At 36.0% G+C, this 17768-nt stretch overlaps 1 protein-coding gene across 3 annotated transcripts in view; it reads left to right on the forward strand.

Annotated features, from left to right (window-relative positions):
* The window catches only part of ptpn22 (protein tyrosine phosphatase non-receptor type 22), a 58660-nt gene extending 46062 nt beyond the window's left edge, over window positions 1-12598 (forward strand). For 2 of the 3 annotated variants that reach the window (XM_061923383.2, XM_061923394.2), the window contains 8 exons: window positions 1971-2042; window positions 2126-2262; window positions 6691-6718; window positions 8586-8645; window positions 11800-11897; window positions 11968-11998; window positions 12071-12142; window positions 12220-12598. In XM_061923383.2, the coding sequence (XP_061779367.2) occupies window positions 1971-2042; window positions 2126-2262; window positions 6691-6718; window positions 8586-8645; window positions 11800-11897; window positions 11968-11998; window positions 12071-12142; window positions 12220-12299 (578 nt within the window). In that variant the 3' untranslated portion in view covers window positions 12300-12598. The remainder of the gene's footprint in view (window positions 1-1970; window positions 2043-2125; window positions 2263-6690; window positions 6719-8585; window positions 8646-11799; window positions 11898-11967; window positions 11999-12070; window positions 12143-12219) is intronic. The other variant, XM_061923388.2, reaches the window with a different exon arrangement.
* The last annotated feature ends 5170 nt before the right edge of the window (window positions 12599-17768 follow it).

A 17768-nucleotide genomic window follows, 5' to 3' on the forward strand; every position in this document is an offset into this window, starting at 1 on the left:
CGAGAGGGACAAGCGGTAGAAAAATGGATTGATGGATGGATGAATTATTCATGGAGTGCAGGTCTTGTTATGAATTTAAAAATAACAAACGTTTTCCGTTATACTTTATATTTTAGTCGACAAAATGTACTGTAATTTCTGTTGACTAATACTAGAATAAAACAATTTAGATGACTAAAACTAAATGCATTTTCATCAAAAGACTATATGACTAATACTAAATTAAAAACTGCTGTCAAAATTAGCACTGCTCTGAATGTGACATTAGCTAAAATGGGAATGTCTTGATTTAACATGGAAAAGTCATGTTAAATCAATATGTATATGTGTATATATATATATAAAATATATATATATATATATTATGTATATATACATATGTGTTTGTATATATATATATATATAGTTAATAGTTAATGATTATTTGCAAAAAAAAAAAAGTTTATCAGTTTGAACATCAAATAGGTTGTCTTTGTAGCATATTCAACTGAATATGGGTTGACAATTATTTGCAAATCATTGTATTCCATGTATATTTACATCTAACACAATTTCCCAACTCATATGGAAACCGGGTTTGTATAAAGTAAAAAAAGTAACCTTTTTGACCAAAAGACAAATAGAATATAAACTAAATATGCAATTCCAGAAGGAGTTGTGTGTCAATGCTCCAATGCTGAAGTTGAACTGAAATCTTGGATTTTTTTTAGAATTGCTGAAGTAGAGCACACAATTCCCAAAGAGGCTGAATATTTTGAAGTTGGAACAGTTAGAATCAGATGAAAAATGTGCAAGTTGTAGAACTTGGAAGAATAATTTCCCCAAAATTTGGGAATATCGGGAAAAGCGGGAATTTTTTTGAAATTGGTAATAAAAACTTGAATGGTCTGAATGAGTTGAAATGGTTGGTGTTGGAATTTTTCATATCGGTCGTGAAATATTGAAGTAGTAACATGTTGAATTGAGAAATGGTATTACGGAGTTCCTGGAATTTTTCCAGTTCAAAAAACAACTTTGTTTTTTTTGTCCTAATTAAGAGGAATGTTTTGAAGTGTTGAAGTGTGTCGAAAAATGTGGGAGGAGGAGTCACCAGAAAAAAAGTGTGGAAATAGGGCTTAGGAACACCAGGAATTCTGGAAAATCCTGGAATTTCTTTGAAATTGGGAAAAAGGGTAGTTTGAATTTCCAGAACGGTAGAATATGTTGAAGGTGGAATGGTTTGAATCGTTGGAAAAACGTGGAAATGGTGTAAGTTAGAAAAATGGCCAATTCATTTTCAATGGAAGAAATGTCCCGAAAAACCTGGAATTCTGGGAAATCTGGGAGTTTTTGGAATTTGTCAAGAAGAAAGCCCGCGATTCCCAAATAGGCTGAACAGTTTGAGGTTGGAACGGTTTGAATCGGGTGAAAAATGTGGAAGGTAAAGCGCGCCAAAATCTGGAGAAGATGAAGTTGAATAATAAATAGATGAATTTTTGTGACTGCTTTGGAGCCTTCACCCAATTACTGATCTTCCAACACCACAGCAATATTTGTCCTATTCACGGAGAATGTTGGGGTTTGGGTGTAAGAAGAACCAAGTAGCGACATCACCTATAGGCTCAGGAATTTAGGAGGGCCATAAAAGTGTCTTATTTATCATAAATGGTCATAAAAACTTGAATGGTCTGAATGAGTTGAAATGGTTGGTGTTGGAATTTTTCAAATCGGTCAAGAAATGTTGTCGTAGTAACATGTTGAATTGAGAAATGGTATTATGGAATTGGGGTTTGGGTGTAAGAAGAACCAAGTCGCGACATCACCTATAGGCTCAGGAATTTAGGAGGGCCATAAAAGTGTCTTCTCTCTCATAAACCCAGGCACAGAACCACTACATAAACATTTAGGCTAAAAGTGTAGTTTGGACAAGAGTTTACTAAAATATTAGTTATGCTGTAATGAGAGATCGCTCAAATTCTTGTCTATCTTAGACATTCCTGCTTCACCTGCACCATCGCTTCCAGACAGAACCCCAGAATCGTATGATCTGGCTTGTCATCAAGGTGCGAAACATGGTCTGTTGAATAAATACATCTAATGGATTAGTATTTAAAAGGGTGGATTTTTATCTGCACGGGCCATGCAGCTCCTGTCGGCAATCAGCGAGCGGTCACGCCAGCAGTGAACCTCAGCAGAATCGGGACGTCCTCAGAGTGGTCAGGAACCTCCAGGCTGGTCAGCGCCACTCAGGAGGCAGAAACAAAACCATGGCTGAGAACTAAGGTGAGAATCATGTCGTCTTGTCTTTTGGTGTGTCACCTCACAGTGCTTTTATTCTAGGGTTGTGCCCAAACTATATGGATATCGGTCCGATATCAGCAAAAACAAAACAGGTATTAGATATGATATCATGTGAGATTTCATGTCCAATACAAGCAGTCCTGCAGCGTGTTTACTTGTGCAAAGCTGGACAAAGCTGTGTGTGTGTATATACGGTACATATATATTTTGATACATATATATATATATATATATATATACACATATATATTTTGATGTATATATATATATACATACATATATATATATATATATATATATATATATATATATATATATATATACAGTTTGGTCCATAAATATTTGGACATTGACACAATTTTCAGTATTCCAACTCTGTACAACACCACAATGGATTTGAAATGAAACAATCAAGATGTGCTTTAAGTGCAGACTTTGAGCTTTAATTTGAGGGTATTTACATCCAAATCAGGTGAACGGTGTAGGAATTACAACACATTTTATATGTGCCTTCCACTTTTTAAGGGACCAAAAGTAATTGGACAAACTAACATAATCATAAATCAAATTGTCACTTTTTAATACTTTGTTGCAAATCCTTTGCAGTCAATGACAGCCTGAAGTGTGGAAGCCATAGACATCACCAGACGCTGGGTTTGGTCCCTGGTGATGCTCTGCCGGGTCTCTGTTGCAGCTGTCTTCACTTCCTGCTTGTTCTTTGGGCATTTTCCCTTCAGTTTTGTCTTCAGCAAGTGAAATTCATGCTCAATCGGAGTCAGGTCAGGTGATTGACTTGGCCATTGCACAACATTCCACTTCTTTGCCTTAAAAAACTATTTGGTTGCTTTCGCAGTATGCTTCGGGCCAGTGTCCATCTGCACTGTGAAGCGCCGTGCAATGAGTTTTGAAGCATTTGGCTGAATATGAGCAGATAATATTGCCCCAAACACTTCACAATTCATTCTGCTGCTTTTGTCAGCTGTCACATCATCAATAAATATAAGAGATCCAGTTCTACTGGCAGCCATGCATGCCACTACCACCACCATGCTTCACTGAGGAGGTGCTATGCTTTGGATCTTGAGCAGTTCCTTCCCTTCTCCATACTCTTCTCTTTCCATCATTCTGCTACAAGTTGATCTTTGTCTCATCTGTCCATAAGATGTTGTTCAGAACTGCACAGGCTCTTTTACATGTTTCTTGGCAAACTCTAATCTGGCCTTCCTGTTTTTGAGGCTCACCCATGGTTTACACCTTGTGATGAAACCTCTGTATTTCCTCTGGAGAAGTCTTCTCTTAATTGTTGACTTGGACACAGATGCACCTACGTCCTGTATACTTTTCTTCATCTGACCAACTGTTGTGAAGGGTTTTTTCTTGACAAGGGAAAGGATTTGCCTGTTATCCACCACACTTGTTTTCCGTGGTCTTCCAGGTCTTTTGGTGTTGCTGAGCTCAGCAGTGCGTTCTCTCTTTTTAGGAATGTACCAAACAGTTGATTTGGCCACACCTCATGTTTTTGCTATCTCTCTGATGGCTTTGATTTGATTTTTCAGCCTAATGATGGCTTGCTTCACTGATAGTGACAGCTCTTTGGACTTCATATTGAGAGATGACCTCCCCAGATTCAAAATGAATATACCACACTTGAAATTACATCTAGGCCTTTTATCTGCTCTTTGTAAATGGAATAAATGAAAAAAAACAAGGGAATAACACACACCTGGCCATGTAACAGCTGAGTAGCCAATTGTCCAATTACTTTTGGTCCCTTAAAAAGTGGAAGGCACATATAAAATGTGTTGTAGTTCCTACACCGTTCACCTGATCTGGATGTAAATACCCTCAAATTCAAGCTCAAAGTCTGCACTTAAAGCACGTCTGGATTGTTTCATTTCAAATCCATTGTGGTGTTGTACAGAGCTGGAATACTGAAAATTGTGTCAATGTCCAAATATTTATGGACCTAACTGTATATATACATATATATATATATATGTATATATATGTATATATATATATATGTGTGTATATATATATATATGTATATATATATATATATATGTATATATATATGTATATATATATATGTATATGAGAGGGACAAGCGGTAAAAAATGGATGGATATATAATGTATATATTATATATATATATATATATATATATATATATATACATATATATATATATACATATAGATACATTGTGTGTATATATATACATATAGATACATTGTGTGTGTGTATATATATATATATATATATATATATATATATATATATATATATATATATATATATATATATATATATATATATATATGTGTGTGTGTGTGTACACATATATATGTATATATATATAGCATACCGGTAATTGAATAAAACAATACATAATATATATTTATTTAAATACATATTTATAAGTAATATATATATTTTTTTAAATATATGTATATTTTTATTCATTTATATTATATACATATATACATACAAACATTTATACATACACAAATATGCATATATAATATAAATAATATATATTTATATAAAAACATACATAATATAATTATACAATGTACATACATCCCGATTGTAGCTGAGATAGGCTCCAGCACCCCCCGCGACCCCAAAGGGAATAAGAGGTAGAAAATGGATGGATATATATATATATATATATATATATATATATATATATATATATATATATATATATATATATATATATATATATATATATATATATATATATATATATATATATATATATATATATATACATATATGTATGTATGTATGTATGTATGTATATATATATATATATATATATATATATATATATATATATATATATATATATATACGGTAATATTCAGGCATGGCAAAGTTCCGCGGAAACCAGCGTTTTTTAACATTAATTTCCGGGTCAAAATAATAATTCTGCGCACTAATACACCCCCATACCATCACAGATGCTGGCTTTTGAACTCTGCGTCCAAAGCATTCCGGAGGGTTCTTTTCCTCTTTGTTCCAAAGGACACAACGTCCACAATTTCCAAAAACAATTTGAAATGTGGACTCGTCAGACCACATAACACTTTTCCACTTTGCATCAGTCCTTCTTAGATGAGCTCGGGCCCAGCGAAGCCAGCGGCGTTTCTGGGTGTTGTTGATAAATGGCTTTCGCTTTGCATAGTACAGTTTTAACTTGCACTTACAGATGTAGCGACCAACTGTAGTTACTGACAGTGGCTTTCTGAAGGGTTCCTGAGCCCATGTGGTGATATCCTTTACACACTGATGTCGCTGAGGGATCAAAAGTATATATATATATATATATATATATATATATATATATATATATATATATATATATATATATATATATATAATAAGAAATGATCATGGTTGGTCTTTTCTTCTTTTTTACTAAAGTCATTTACAAAAGGTAAACATGCTCGGCTATAGGCTACTAGATGCTAGCAGCTACGCAACAGCTAAGCACACAATAGCACACAAGCTAGACATAGGTAATAATCATTGGGGGAAAAAAGTCAGCAAATTTGTCAACATAAACAAGTATCAAATAATTATAGTTGCATATTACTTACACATACAAAGTCTCCAAGGCAGTATTGGAAAGTAGCCCGTAACAAATTTTGTCCGCATCATTCAACTTACCGCGTCATGAGCTTAGCTTCATTAATTATTGTGAACAATAGGAGATTACCGCTCCACTTCAACTTAAAGACAGCGTAAGTCCATTCCAGACAGTTAATAATAAATATGTTGGTCTTGTTCTCTGTTTGACTCATTTCACTCGATCAAACCTTTTCTAACATTCCACACTACTAAATAATACAAGTATGTATGATTCCTGCTGATAAGGTAGACTTTTTTTTATTCCACAATGGGGGAATTGTGTGGTTGTGGTGTAATCTTTTTACATACAGTAACAAAAGTAAAACTTAATGAAAAACTACAAGTTAATAATACTACCTGTATAAATAACACACTAAAAGGTTTGCACTCCAACTGCACGCTAACAGAGTAGCCATCCATATTTCTTTCAGGTTGATGACAACAACGCATTCTATTCTAGCCTATAAAAGAAAAACACCTTATTAACAACAATATTGCACACTGACTGACAGAAAGTTTTACACACCAAGAAAAAAAACAGATCCCAGTAATCACTTAAGTGTGTCATGGCTGTGGGTGCAAACAACCTGCGGTATCACACCTTCCTGCACTGTGGATGCAACAGTATCGGTATCGGTACTCAAGGTTGCGGTATCACTCCTTCCTGCACTGTGGATGCAACAGTATCGGTATCGGTACTCAAGGTTGTATCGTCACACCTACTTGAAGAGTATCGGACACGGTAAACACCTCATTGTCTTTGTTTTGCAGAGCCTGAGAGCAAAAATGACCCTAACAGGTAAGATTATAGTAAACTTGATGTGGAGTAAAATGAGCAAAATACCGGTGAAGTAATTAATAATTAGCAGGGAAGAAAATCATTAAGTTAAACTGTTGCAACTAAAATGATCACTAAAACAAGAGCAACACGACATCAAGTGTGACATATCTACGTTTGTTATTATTCAATTAATGACCACATTTATTTTCAAAATGTACAACTTTTAATGATTGAATGGACTATGACTGGACTTTTTTTTTTTTTTTTTACTACTAACGCTTTTTTTTTTACACTGAATTTGTGTCACTGCATTTTTTGAGTTTAAGTTTTGTGAACTGAATTTATTTTTTATCAAATGATGCTGATAATTTCATTTAATAAAATGTGTGAGTAAAATGTTTATTTAAAAATTCAGTGCAAAAAAAATAAATGTATCTTAAGTGAATTTTCAGTTTTAAAGCCACAAATATTTCTGCACAGAATTTTCTTTACACTGAATTTTTATACACTGATTTTTCTACAGTGAATTTTTAAACACTCAATTTTAAAACAAACTTTTTAAACACAAATTTTGCTGGCAATTTTTTATTCAATGAAATTTGATGTAAAAAATTCAGTTTACGAAATTCAAACTCAAAGAATTTAGTTATGTAAAATTTGTGTCAAAAATACATTTTTGTAATAAAGACACAAATGAACCTTTATATGGGTCTAGAGTTTTGAATCAACACATTTTTCTGCACTAAGATTTTTTTACACTGAATTTTTATACAATTATTTTTTTTACATTGAATTTTTATACAATGCTTTTTTTCTACACTGAATTTTTATTTAAAAAAAATTTTACACTGAATTTTTATACGATTTTTTTTTTACAATTAATTTTTTTCCAATTTTTTTTTTACACTGAAATTAAAAAAAAAAAATTCTACACTGAATTTTTATACAATTATTTTTTTCTACACTGAATTTTTATGTGATTATTTTATTTTTACACTGAATTTTTATATGATTATTTTTTTACAATTAATTTTATACCTTTTTGTTTTACACTAAATTTTTATACAGTGATATTTTTTTACACAGAATTTTTATAAGATTTTTTTTTTTACACTGAATTTTTATACAATTATTTTTTTCTACACTGAATTTTCATACGATGATTATTTTTTTCTACACTGAATTTTTATACGATGATTATTTTTTTATACGCTGAATTTGTATACGATACATTTTTGTACACTGAATTTCTTTTACACTAAAATTGTTATACGATTATTATTTTTTTACACTGAATTTTAAAACACTCGATGAATAAACTTCATTTTTAAAGACAAAACATTTGGCTCACAAATTTTTACACAATAAAATTTGATCACAAAATTCAAAAACGCCAAAAAATGTGTTAAATAAATTCAGTGTAAAAAAAATAAAAAAAAATAAAATAAAGCTTTTGTAATAAACAAATTAACCTTCATACACTTCCAGTAAATTAAGACAAAAGCAATTGTGACTGCAAACTTTTGACACCTTATTGGCTGGTTCTGGGACAGAAACAAATATTTCTGCACTGAATTTTTTTACACTGAATTTTTATACGCAGATTTTTTTTTTTACACTGAATACCTTGACACTGAATTTTTATATGGAAATTTTTTTCCATCGATTTTTAAATGATTGCATTTTAACAGACTGAATTTTTAAACACGGATTTGGCTGACACATTTGTATTTAATAAAACTAACAGCGTAATTTCATGTAAAAAAAAAAATCAGTTCATAAAATTTTAACGCTAATAATTCAGTTCCATAAATTTTGTGGCCAAAAAAATCTATTGTAATACAGACACCAAATGAACCTCAATATTGTTGCGTTTGATCGACAGAAGCACCGCAGACTCCATTGTGGCTTCCATCGTCACCTGCCTTTGTCGGAACAGCAAGTGGTGAGTTGAACTTCCATCTTTAAAGCTGACATGTTGGAACTACCATACACCAACTTTTATTGACAACATTACTGCAGCCACTACTACGGCATGTAGCACGAAATATTCACGCCACTTATGACGTTTGATTGGTGAAACGGAGTCAGGTGACACAAGTCTCTCCAACGATCCAAATGAATGCGTCTTTGCAAACAGTAAATAATAGATTATAAATAAATATTCAGGCATGGGAAAGTTCCGCGGAAACCCGCGTTTTTTAACATTTATTTCCGTGTCAAAATAACGATTCGGCGCAATAATACACCCCCATACCATCACAGATGCTGGCTTTTGAACTCTGCGTCTAAAGCATTCCGGAGGGTTCTTTTCCTCTTTGTTCCAAAAGACACAACGTCCACAGTTTCCAAAAACAATTTGAAATGTGGACTCGTCAGACCACAGAACACTTTTCCACTTAGCATCAGTCCATCTTAGATGAGCTCGGGCCCAGCGAAGCCGGCGGCGTTTCTGGGTGTTGTTGATAAATGGCTTTCGCTTTGCATAGTAGAGTTTTAAACTTGCACTTACAGATGTAGCGACCAACTGTAGTTACTGACAGTGGTTTTCTGAAGTGTTCCTGAGCCCATGTGGTGATATCCTTTACACACTGATGTCGCTTGTTGATGCAGTACCGCCTGAGGAATCGAAGGTCCGTAATATCGTCGCTTACGTGCAGTGATTTCTCCAGATTCTCCGAACCTTTTGATGATATTACGGACCGTAGATGGTGAAATCCCTAAATTCCTTGCAATAGCTTGTTGAGAAATGTTGTTCTTAAACTGTTGGGACAATTTGCTCACGCATTTGTTCACAAAGTGGTGACCCTCACCCCACCCTTGTTTGTGAATGACTGAGCATTTCATGGAAGCTGCTTTTATACCCAATCATGGCACCCACCCGTTCCCAATTAACCTGTTCACCTGTGGGATGTTCCAAATAAGTGTTTGATGAGCATTCCTCAACTTTCTCAGTCTTTTTTGCCACTTGTGCCAGCTTTTTTGAAACTTGTTGCAGGCATCAAATTCCAAATGAGCTAATATTTGCAAAAAATAAAAATTTCCAGTTCGAGCGTTAAATATCTTGTCTTTGCAGTCCATTCAATTGAATATAGGTTGAAAAGGATTAGCAAATCATTGTATTCTGTTTTTATTTACCATTTACACAACGTGCCAATTTCACTGGCTTTGGGGTTTGTATATTTTCGACATGACTGATGTAAACAGAGGTCACTACACAGGAAGTATATTACCCGAGGGGGCGTGGCTACAGTTGCCAACGTTTCCTGAGTTATTTGCATGTATGTTATAGAGTTTGACATATTCAATGATAATAATGTTAGTAAATTACTAAAAAAAATCTTAAAATTTCTGTGGTACATTAAATGTCACATGTAATTGGCAAAAGAGTGTAGAAATGCACCCAATTGCAATGTTGCATTTAAATGACTGATAGTGTTTCTTCACCTGGCTCCTCTGTACTCGGCCATGCATTCATCTGTATGTGTGTGTGTGATTGATGATGGGAGATGTGGGTCATCGGGCATTGTTTTTAGTCTATAAAGCACTTTGTGTTGCTTTTTTTTTTTTATGTATGAAAATCACTTTTAAATTAAAGCTGCCAGCAGCGATGCACGGGACCGACTTTGACGGCACATAAAATCCAAACCGGAGCAGTAATTAAAACTCTTTGGTCAACTTTTAATCAGAAGGGTTCAATCTCTCTCCTGTGCTTGTTTGAAGCTGACACGACAAACGCGCTCAGAGGAGATATCCATCCATCCATCCATTTTCTACCACTTATTCCCTTTGGGGTCACGGGGGGCGCTGGAGCTTATCTCAGCGACAATCGGGCGGAAAGGCGGGGTACACCCTGGACAAGTCGCCACCTCTTCGCAGGGCCAACACAGATAGACAGACAACATTAATGTTTGAAAAAAGGTGACCGGTTTTTACAAAACTTTTGTTTTGAAGGGGCAATTGCAAACTTTGTTGATTTTTGCTGGGGGTTGTCAAAATATGAAATGTAGGTTTAAGTGAGACCTACATTGAAGTTTTTGTTTCATGTCTCTAAGACATTCCTACTTGAAGTTACAGGCAGATTTGTCTGAGTTTTCTTCCTAGGAGCAGTTGTGTCTGTGTTTTCTTCCTAGGGGGCGCTAGAGCGCAATTTTGAGTTTTGGGGTTAGGTTTTTTTATTAGATCGCAATTTTTGCCAGTCCTGATGTGTGGATCCAGTTTGGTGAGTTTTGAAGCATGTTAAGGGGGTCAAATTACAGCTCAAAGAGGCAAAAGTGACTGTTTTTACTAAACATTTGTTTTGAAGGGGGAATTGCCAACTTCCTGTTGATTTTTGCTGAAGGATGTCAATGTATGAAATCTAGGTCTACGTCAGACCTACATAGAGGTTTTTGTTTCATGTCTCTAAGACATTCCTACTGGAAGTTACAGGCAGTTTTGTCTGAGTTTTCTTACTAGGAGCAGTTGTGTCTGTGTTTTCTTCTTAGGGGGCGCTAGAGTGCAATTTTGAGTTTTGGGGTTGTTTTTTTTTATTAGATCGCAATTTTTGCCAGTCCTGATGTGTGTGTCCATTTTGGTGAGTTTTGAAGCATGTTAAGGGGGTCAAATTACAGCTCAAAGAGGCAAAAGTTACTGTTTTTACTAAACTTTTGTTTTGAAGGGGGAATTGCCAACTTCCTGTTGATTTTTGCTGAAGGATGTCAATGTATGAAATCTAGGTCTAAGTCAGACCTACAGACCTACCAGAAGTTACAAGCAGTTTTGGGGTTTGGTTTTTTTATTAGATGACAATTTTCGCCCGTCCTGATGTGTGTGTCAAATATGGTGAGTTTTGAAGCATGTTAAGGAGGTCAAATTACAGCTCAAAGAGGCGGCGGTATAATAATAAAGAATAAAACGCACAAAATACAATAGGGTCTTCTGTCCCAAAGGGACATTGCGGCCCCTAATAAAGTTTGTGGTATTGATTGACTTATTTATCCGAAAAGTTACTTAGATAAACGTAACACTACACCTCTCCGCATTGAACCAATAACAGACCCAGAATTGATGACATCATACCAACAATAGCAACGAATAAAACTTGCTGTTCCTTGCAGCGTCAGCGCAAGTTAGCGCCAGCAACCACAAATGGTCTCTCTCTGACGCTGAGGTGGCGGCGGACAAAAACGAGGACAAGGAACCGTCCAGAAAAAAGGTATCACAACGTTCGTCACATGTGTCGGTCCAAAAGTGGGGTGGTGATTCAATAACGTTGTCTCCTTCAGAGCCTGAGATGGTTCAAAGACCAGCAGAAATGTGAGTCGTCCTAACTCATGACAAACACGTAATGACCTGCAAATACTAAATATTGTCTAAAAATGTCCTCAGTAAAGCCGACTGCTGCTCTCCCTCAGTTGCCTTCGTCCTCCAAGGGAGTATTGACGTCAATGTTCACATTCGGTAACTCCATTTATTCATCTTTGGCTCAATTCCCACCTTAATTTTGAAATTTTTATGCTGCTTTTTTCCCCTCACAGGATTTGGGCGCCGGATAGGAAAGCCAAAAGGACCCAGGAGTTACCCACAAAACTGGTCCTCAACCTCTTCCCCCTCGTAAGCACCAGGATGACGTCACTAATGGTCACCAAGAACACGGCTGTCCAAACTTTTTCCACTGAAAAATCAACGCATGCGGGGGCCATTTTGCTATTATTCATTTCCAAAAGACAACATATAGATTTTTTTCACCTTTAAGCTCACCTCATGTGGCTGGATGAACTTTTTTCCCCACTTGTGTTGCCAACCATGCTGAAGTAGGACAATTGACCTCCAAACCCTGCAAAATCAGCAACATCTGCACACATTTGAAGCTCACATTTCACCTGGAATCACTTCAATAAAAATGACTTCTCATGATCAGTCATTAATGTCCCACACCACAACACGTACAGAGCAAACATTGGTTCCGCCATCGAATAAACCCATCCATCCATCTTCTTCCGCTTATCCGAGGTCGTGTCGCGGGGGAAGCAGCCTAAGCAAAGAAGCCCAGACTTCCCTCTCCCCAGCCACTTCGTCCAGCTCCTCCCGCGGGATCTCGAGGCGTTCCCAGGTCAGCCAGGAGACATAGTCTTCCCAACCAGGAATGCAGACGGGCGTCAGACACAGCGTGCAGGTAGGAAAAATGATTTATTAAGAATTAAATCAAAAGGGAACAAACAAAAACGTGCTCATAGCACTTAAGGCAAAAAACTAGCGTGGGAGCTAGCAAGTGACGAGAGTAGGAAACAAAAGTCGTCATCTGTTGTACGAGAACAAACTAGGAAGCAAGACAGAATATCAGGGAAGGCAGGCTTAAATAATAATGTCAGTGATGACCAACAGGTGCGTGTCGGGAACACACGCGGCAGGTGAAAACAATAAGCAGCCATGGCAACAAACTCAGGTGTACAAACAGGCACTCAAGGAGTCCAAAACCAACAAAAAACACAAGTGCCTCGAAAACGTAAACAAGAATATGATCCGGGCAGCGGATCATAACACAATGAACCCAAAAATACCTTAAAATAAGTATATTCTCACTAATAACAAGTGCACTTTTCTTGGTAGAAAAAAAGAGACCTTTTTGCTCAATATGTTGAAAAATATTCTTAAATTAAGTAAATGCTAGTGCCATTATCTTGACATAATGATATGCGCTTGTCATTATATTTCTTGAAACCAGCAATCTTATACTAAAAACTAGTTAATTTTTCTTAATGGAAAGGCAACAAGGCAACCGCTTGTTACTCTCGGGGTCTACTAGCCGCTCAGGCAAATCATATGGTCTAAAAATGCATTTTTCCATCGATAACATGACATCATCGCGCCAAGTGCGTGCTCTTTCAGTCAATTAGTGCACATATAAACAGCCAGGCCCCCGGCCAAAATTTTTGAATTGTAATTTTGAGGAATTTACCTGAATGTGCATGACTTCTTTCTGTTGTTTGAAATGTCACATGTTAAATGTTTAAATATTAACTGTCAGTTTACGGTACTGTGCCGACTGTACTACTATATATGAGTACGTGTTTTCAAAGTCCATTTGGCTGTCATCTGTTTTAATTATGAGACACATTCGTGTCAAAATCATGATTTTTTTTTTCCACGCTTGAAGTAAGAAATTATTACTTTAAAAAAGTAGTTTTATACTTGTGAGTGTTAATGACAGCTTTGCAACAGTTGATATTCTAGTTTCAAGCATGTTTTACTCAATATGTGCTTTATAAATAAAGTTGATTTGATTTGATTTGAATATAGGTCATCAAATCTCAGCAAAAAGCTGTAATATCTTACTGAGATAATTTAGGACCAAACCACTTAAAACAAGTAAAACACTCTAACATAAAATCTGCTTAGTGAGAATAATTATCTTATCAGACATAAAATAAGCAAATATCACCCTTATTTGAGATATCTAATCTTACTTAGATTTCAGTTTTTGCAGTGCAGAACACTCTACACATTTCCCCAGTTTTAGTTTAGAGATAAGGAAAGATTGGCCTGGTCCACTAGGATCCCTCTTTATGTTTGTGAACATTTAGAGTGATGTGATAATCAAACACTCTAGAAGTCTAGAATGACAGAGTATATAAGAGAATTGACAGAGTGTGTACCTTCAGTGCTGAATGATGAGCAGAGGCAGAGTTTGGAGTGTCTTCTTTAGATCGCTTTCCATGTTTATGTACTCACTGTCCAGGTGCCATTTGACGCCCGGTATCATGCTAATTAGCTGCCTGAAATCGGGTGACTCCACTGTAGAAATAGCCTGCATGTCTTCTAGCACAAACGCTGCAATGGCTCTATCAATGTTGTCCTGGCTAGCAGTGCCTCGTTAAAATCCAGCCGCTGTTGCTTAGGAGGTGAAGTGTGTCTCTCTTTACTAGCTTCGTCGAAGCATGTTGCTTTTGTAGCTGTTTCAGCAGATTTGAATTGCTGTTTTAGGCAGTAGATGGGATCTTTGATCCAAGACACAACTTACATTTAACTAAAATGTGCTCGACAAAAGAAAAGTAGTGAGAATATCTCCATGTTAAGAAACTCGGCTTCGGCTTCGCCATGATGTAAACACAGACACGCCCTCCTGCACCACACACACACACACACACACACACACACACAGAGCGCGCCTCTTCTCCGTCGCCTCTTCTGCAGCTCTCCAATAAAACACACTCAGATCTTCTCAGTTTCTAGCCGATACTACATAAAAAATAACGTAAAATAACGCAGTAACGCATCATGTAGTAACGGTAACTGAGTTACTGAATATAAAAAATATCGCTTAGATTACTATGTACCGCCGAAAGTAACGGCGTTACAGTAACGCGTTAGTCCCAACACTGGCTATAAGTGACCAGACGTCCGAGATCAAAACTGGGAATATAATCCGTCAGCTATTTTTAAGTTGAAGAAACAATATGATTAGGTTATATATACATGCGTATATCCTACATAAACAATGTATGAATACATTAGATATCTATATATCTTATAGACTGTATCTCTGTTGCTGCAGCAGCAGAGTTTATTCTGTCTTGACACTTTGTATTGATATTTTGTATTACATTCTTCCCTTAAATGATAATGTTTACAGTGATTGTTTTATATGTATTTTTTTATGTATGTCGCTTTGGATAAAAGCGTCTGCCAAATACTTAAACATAAACATATATAAACACCTGAAAGTCTTTATATCAGCTAAAACCACCAATCTGTTTCACTGGATTCAGAATAAAACCAAATTCTGTCTTACCCAACATGTTAGTATTTGAATATTGTTACTTGAAGACTGATTCCTGGTTACAATTATACTGTTAAGAAAGTATTGTCTTATACTTTGCCTAAAATGAGAATGCATCATAACCAGTGGCGGCTGGTGAATTTTGTTTTAAGTGGGGCTGAACGTTTGTAAACCAAACCCCTGTAGGGCCGTCATCCTCCCCCAGAAGATTTATTTGTGATTTTCTCATACAAATGAAGCATTCTGACAAAATAATGAAGACAAAATAGAACATTTCATAGGTTTGCAGAGAACTATATACAATATGCACACTGAAGGCATGATGACACAAAAAAGACAAATGACACATTTCACGAAGGTGGGCTACACAAAATTGGGTTAGAAAGCTAGACTAAATTTAGACTTGTATAATGCTGTATAGCCCATACTTGCCAACCCTCCCGGATTTTTCGGGAAACTCCCGAAATTCAGCGCCTCTCCCGAAAACCTCCCGGGACAAATTTTCTCCCGAAATTCAGGCGGAGCTGGAGGGGGCGTGGCCTCCAGCTCCATGCGGACCTGAGTGACGTGTTGACAGCCTGTTCATACGTCCGCTTTCCCACAATATAAACAGCTAATGATCGAGGGCGAGTTCTTGGTTTCTTATGTGGGTTTATTGTTAGGCAGTTTCATTAACGTCCTCCCAGCGCGGTAACAACACACAACAGCAGTCAAGTTTTCGTCTACCGTAAAGCAGTTCGTCTGCCGTAAACAGCAATGTTGTGACACTTTTAAACAGGACAATACTGCCATCTACTGTACATGCACATGTGACCCACCCATAATGTGTCACATTTTTGTGTTGATTTATTTATTTTATTTTGTGGTTTGAATTCGTTTTTGGAGCTGTCATTACACATTTATCAGTATTCACATTGGTCAGTAGGAGGCAGGGGCGTTTCTTCCCAATTGAATGCTATCACCTGCAGACCGGAAGTGTCTTGTCATTCTGATGAGCGCGACCAGTCTGTGAACAATTGAAACGTCCTGTGTGCTTTTTCCTCCTGTATAACAGGTTAGTTTTGGTGAATCAACTCACTGAATAATATCCATGTGATCTTTATAAGTTTAAGTACACATTCTGATGGTGGAGCCTAACTCTAAAGTGTTTGTGAGTTGTAGTTTGTATTTGTGAATGAATCCAGTGCACAGCTGCAGTAATCAATACAAAAAGGCGACGTGAGTGCGCAATGTTTATATAGGAACTTCTGATCCTAATTCAGACTCCCAAATTAGAGCTCCCGTTTTCTTATTGATTTTATAATGTAAATTTGTATAATGTGTGTGTTCTGAAATAGTGACAGAATAGAACAAGGATGGACAATTCAACCCTTAACTCAACAATGAGTAGATGAGTGTTATGTGTGTGTATATGTGTAAATAAATGAACACTGAAATTCAAGTATTTCTTTTATATATATATATATATATATATATATATATATATATATATATATATATATATATATATATATATATATATATATATATATATATATATATATATAATGTAATAAAATATATGTATATATATACAGCTAGAATTCACTGAAAGTCAAGTATTTCTTATATATATATATATCTTAACCACGCCCCCCGCCCCACCCCCCACCTCCCGAAATCGGAGGTCTCAAGGTTGGCAAGTATGGTATAGCCACTGTCCATCTGATTGTCTAGTTAGCTAACATATATTACCCATCCTACACAATCTGGACTGTGGTCCTAACTTTTACCCCTGTTGGCTTTTACAATATTTATCTTCATCATTTATTTAAACTCTATGTTATTCAAGTATGACATTTTTAAATGTAATTAATTTCATTGACAAGCAATTCTATTACGGTCATACTCTTGTTTGCTAGCGGCTATGCTTTCAGTACTATTGAAGATCTTTGCTCCTTCTCAACTCTTGTGGTAATATTCTTTTCACAAAATACAACCAATAGTACGTTAATGTTAAATCTTACTTGTGAAAAGTAATCCCCCGATTCCTATTTTCAACAGTCCGCTCAGAAAACGCTAAACACCAGCCCGGCATCTTTGTTTTGTACCTGTCAACTGTCAGTTTAGGCTGCTCGCCGGCTCATCACCACTTCAAGATGGCGGCCGAATTTCTCGCGTCAGAGCAGCGTCTACTTATAAGATGTCGGACGGACACTACCCGATCTGTACCGGAAGACCTGATCGGTCTACGCATGCGTAAAGACTACGACTGGGCTTCTGCGACGTTACGTGGTGTGGTGTTTGAATGTTTTGTATAAAAAATAA

The sequence above is a fragment of the Nerophis lumbriciformis genome, linkage group LG01 (genome assembly GCF_033978685.3).
Source record: "Nerophis lumbriciformis linkage group LG01, RoL_Nlum_v2.1, whole genome shotgun sequence".
In the NCBI taxonomy this organism is placed as follows: Eukaryota; Metazoa; Chordata; class Actinopteri; order Syngnathiformes; family Syngnathidae; genus Nerophis; species Nerophis lumbriciformis.